Here is a 4,123-nt window from a genome sequence, read left to right as displayed (position 1 = left end):
GAAGATTTATTTTGTTTGCAAAAACGAAACCATTTTAGAACAGTTTGTTTCTGATTTCGACAATGGAGTTAAGATCCGTTAAAAATCATAATCAAAAGGACCAATAATTTATAAAGATATTGTTTTAAACAGTTATCTAGATATTTAATCATTCGTTGATAAATGGGTAGACATGAGGTGTTCTTTTTACACCCATAACCAAACTTGATTAAGTAGATAACCAACTCTATCCTCCCTCCAAATCAATCAAAAGCATTAATTGACTCAAACTTTACCTAATCATAAAGCAACGCTTCCACTTTAATTCTTGTAATATATTCCCAAAAGATTATATAATTTTTAATTATACTTTATACTTTGAGTATTGTTTTCTTTCACAAGTAAAATATCAAGACACAATCAACCAACGTGTTGTCCCCTCATTTCTTTATGAGCATTTTAACGTCTTAGAGCATTTATAAGTTTTTTCAAGAGTTTTATCAACCCAAAAAGTTCATGAAAGCTATTAGAGAAGTTTTTCTTTTCCTTTTTTTTGTTTTTTTTAATAACTTGCTAATCAACAAAGCTCTTCCAGTAAGATTTTTCTATCCTTTGTTGGGTCACATAGGTTTTCTACCAAAACTATAAGCATCATTAATTTAAAACCGCAACATTAAAAACAAAAACTAATCTCAAAACAATACTATGTGTGAAATGTAACAAAAAAAACATTAGCAAATTAAAAGCACACAATTAGCAAGAAAAGCTAGACATGCTTTGGGTAGAAACCGTTTACAGACATCCCACCATCAACACATATAATTTGGCCAGTGATATAAGATGAAGCGGGCATGCAAAGAAATGCAACGAGTGATGAAACCTCATTTGGATCCCCTAATCTCCCAAGTGGTGTGCAATCAAGAACCTCTTCAACATACTCTTTCTTACTTAGTACCTGGATTCGATTAAGATTATAAGTTATCTCATGTCTTTTCTAACCTAAATCATTTTTTGTAAGCAAAGAGGAACTCACTTGTTCTACCATGGATGTTTTGATATACCAAGGGGCTACAGCATTGCTTCTGATACCATCTTTTGCCCACTCACAAGCCAAGTTTCTTGTAAGCTGATTAATCGCTCCTAAAAACGGATCAACAACACAACATTGTCATAAGTTTTCATCAACAAGACAAAAACACAAAATTGTCACAAGTTTACCTTTTGTGGCTCCTTGTAGAGTCATGGACTTGAGTGAGACAAAAGCTGATACAGATGAAGTGAACACAACGCTCCCTGTTTTTGATGCTTTGAGCAATGGGTATGCAAGTTGGCAGATGTGAAAAACCGATTCAAAATTTGTTGACATTATTGTGGTGAATTCTTTAGATGTTAACTCCACCATCGGCTTCCTAATGTTTGTCCCCACGTTGTTTACCTACTAATCAACCCAAGGAAGTTATAGTTATTGTTTCCTTTCGATTTAATCTGGAAAAAACGACTTAACATAGAAATTTGGGAAATTTACAAGTATATAAAGCTTTCCATCAAACAAGCAGGAAACATCTTTCATTAACTTTTCACGATCATGTTGTAAAGATACATCACAGACTGAACCAGTGATCTCAAAACCCTTATCCACCCAACCCTTCAAACAGCTATTTAGTTCAGATTCATTTCGAGCACAGGTGTGTACAGTTGCCCCATGCTCAGCCAATTCCTCCACAATCGCATGCCTGTATACAGAGAAAACAAAATCCTAAACCTAATCAGACATTTTGATGTTAAACTGTAGCACATTCGAATAGTAAAAAAATTCCATATAGACTTCGAATTTTAAAGCATGGCATGCGTATATGCAATATTGAAAATACCCAAATCGTACTTAGGGTTCCAAGCATAAATCGCAATTTTATCCAATACAAATATCAAAATCGTATCATATGTAAGAAGAGGAATTTGTCTGTGTACCCAATTCCCCTGGTACCACCAGTAACAAGTGCTGTCATCCCTTGAAGAGACCATCTGTTTGAATGACTTTGACTGAGGGAGGCATGAACGCTTCGGTACTTGGATCTAACTGAGGGTTTGAATGAACTAGTAGAGACATATGGGGAGCTTGAAATTTGAAGCTTTCTGAGGATTAGCAGAGATGGTGGTGAGACGAATGCATCGCACATGGCTACACAGATTGGGATTATGGAGGGAAGGAGGAAGCTTTTGTGCGTTTCAAATTTCAATTAGTTTATCTTGATGCATTGACTTACATGTGTTAAAACGAAAGCAAGAATCTACGGTTTGTCTCCAACCCCCTATACATCTTATTATATCCTTATATATTTCCTTCAACCTATCTTTTGTAATGAACATATAATTTGATACGTTAAGTAAACAATCTACAGTTTTGAAATAAAACACTAAATGATTGAAATTCAAAACAGTGCACAAACTGATATCATTAATACTATATAATCTCCCTATCTAATAAACAAAACCAACCCTCCACGTGTCAATTCAAAACAGCAGAATTATTCCAAAGTTAAATACCGATTATACCCCTACTTTGTTTCAACTACAAATCAAAATATATAGAACTCCCTGTTTTCTTTCCATTTACTCAGTGATAACAGCTGTACATATTAACTCAAAAATTCATTACATACCCGATTCAATGCATGTTATTATGGTATCCAATTTCTTATATAAGGTATAATATCAATTGCATTCAATTTGATCGTATTCTGCTCAATATATAATTCAAACATATGATATCAATTGTTTATTTACAGCATCGTATTTCTAAGGTTTACAATCATCACAGTTGAAAATCGTCCACTCAATCACAGACTTCAATCGCTTCAGTAACTTTATAAAAACCTGCTTTCAGATTGTTTGTTTATCTTTTTTTTTTTTTTTTTTTTTTTTTTTTTTTAATGTTTGTGTTCTTTTTTTCACATCACTTTTTGCTTCTCAATGTGTATGAGTGTGTGGAATTGCTTAACTGTTGCTATTTCTCTTTATGAACTTAATTGTTTTTTTAAGCCCCTGTTTCCCAGTCATGGACAGAAAATGGCGACCTTTATTTGCTCCCTTGATGTTGCTATTTCTGTTTAATATTAACCATCATATCTTAATATTAACGAAAGTATTACTTTTAACATGAAACTTTTAGTAAGTTTTTTTGTTTAAACACAAAACTGAGAAATCAAACGTAAAAAATGTTGATTGGAGTAAAGTTATTGAATGATTGGATATATATCGACCTGTTGACGAACACCGAGTGGATAGATATCGTCATATGTGACATCCCATTCGAAGAATCTGTATGGATCTTCATCGTCGTGTCACTCTGTAAAACGACCTGATACACCAAAAATATGATGGTGGACACCTAAGCTGCTCACATGCCATTTGAACAACTAACCTAAAAAACATATGCCACATAAAGCAAAATAAGTATTAACTGGTTCATAAATTTGATACTATTAATTTAAAAACAAAAACCAATACATAAATATTAAATCAAAATTACTTATAGAAGCATATATATTCAAGTTTTTTCATAATACCCGAAAAAGGAAATCTAATCCAAGCATATATATTCAAGTTTTTTCCATAATTGACAAATTTGCCCTTTAATCGCAAATTTTCTGTACAGGGACATAATTGTAATTTTCTGTACATGGATATAATGGTAATTTTCTGTATAGTGATATAATGGTAATTGACAAATTTGCCCTTTAATCGCAAAATTTATGTACAGGGACATAATGGTAGTTTGTGTTTGTATGTGTATTTCTGTTTTATTTTCTTTGTTTGGTAAGTCCATGGAATTTTTCTCTCTTTAATATTTGTTTCTCTTTTTGTGACTTTTAAATCCAATTGGTGCATTTTTGGGAAGTTTTCCACCCGTATAATATGTTAACCTCATTCACGACCACAATAAACTTTGTATTACACAAAGGGTAAAAAATTATGAAGCAAAAAAACTGATTATTTAATTTTATAACAATTTATTTCTGCATTTTTAGCCCTTAATAGCAGCATACTTTCATTTTATGCAGAAAATAGCAACATACTTTCAAGTTATTAGGATATATTTGTTGTTTCTGCATATTTTGTTATAAATTCCTTTTTAACAATAAAA

The 4,123-nt window shown here is 32.2% G+C and overlaps 1 protein-coding gene across 1 annotated transcript; it reads right to left on the bottom strand.

The window, feature by feature from the left end:
• Positions 1 to 633: 633 nt before the first annotated feature.
• LOC145074756 (tropinone reductase homolog At5g06060-like) lies at positions 634 to 2,333 on the bottom strand. The gene is made up of 5 exons (XM_079021089.1): positions 1,948 to 2,333; positions 1,505 to 1,712; positions 1,198 to 1,414; positions 1,013 to 1,119; positions 634 to 934 (listed from the first exon to the last, which is right to left on the bottom strand). Exons 1-5 carry the CDS (start codon positions 2,154 to 2,156, stop codon positions 746 to 748), a joined length of 930 nt encoding a protein of 309 aa, XP_078877215.1. The 5' UTR covers positions 2,157 to 2,333; the 3' UTR covers positions 634 to 745.
• Between the last annotated feature and the right edge of the window lie 1,790 nt (positions 2,334 to 4,123).

The sequence above is a fragment of the Lactuca serriola genome, chromosome 9 (assembly GCF_051521515.1).
Source record: "Lactuca serriola cultivar US96UC23 chromosome 9, Lser_US96UC23_V15, whole genome shotgun sequence".
Lineage (NCBI taxonomy): Eukaryota > Viridiplantae > Streptophyta > Magnoliopsida > Asterales > Asteraceae > Lactuca > Lactuca serriola.
This window is presented reverse-complemented; position numbering and strand designations above follow the sequence as displayed.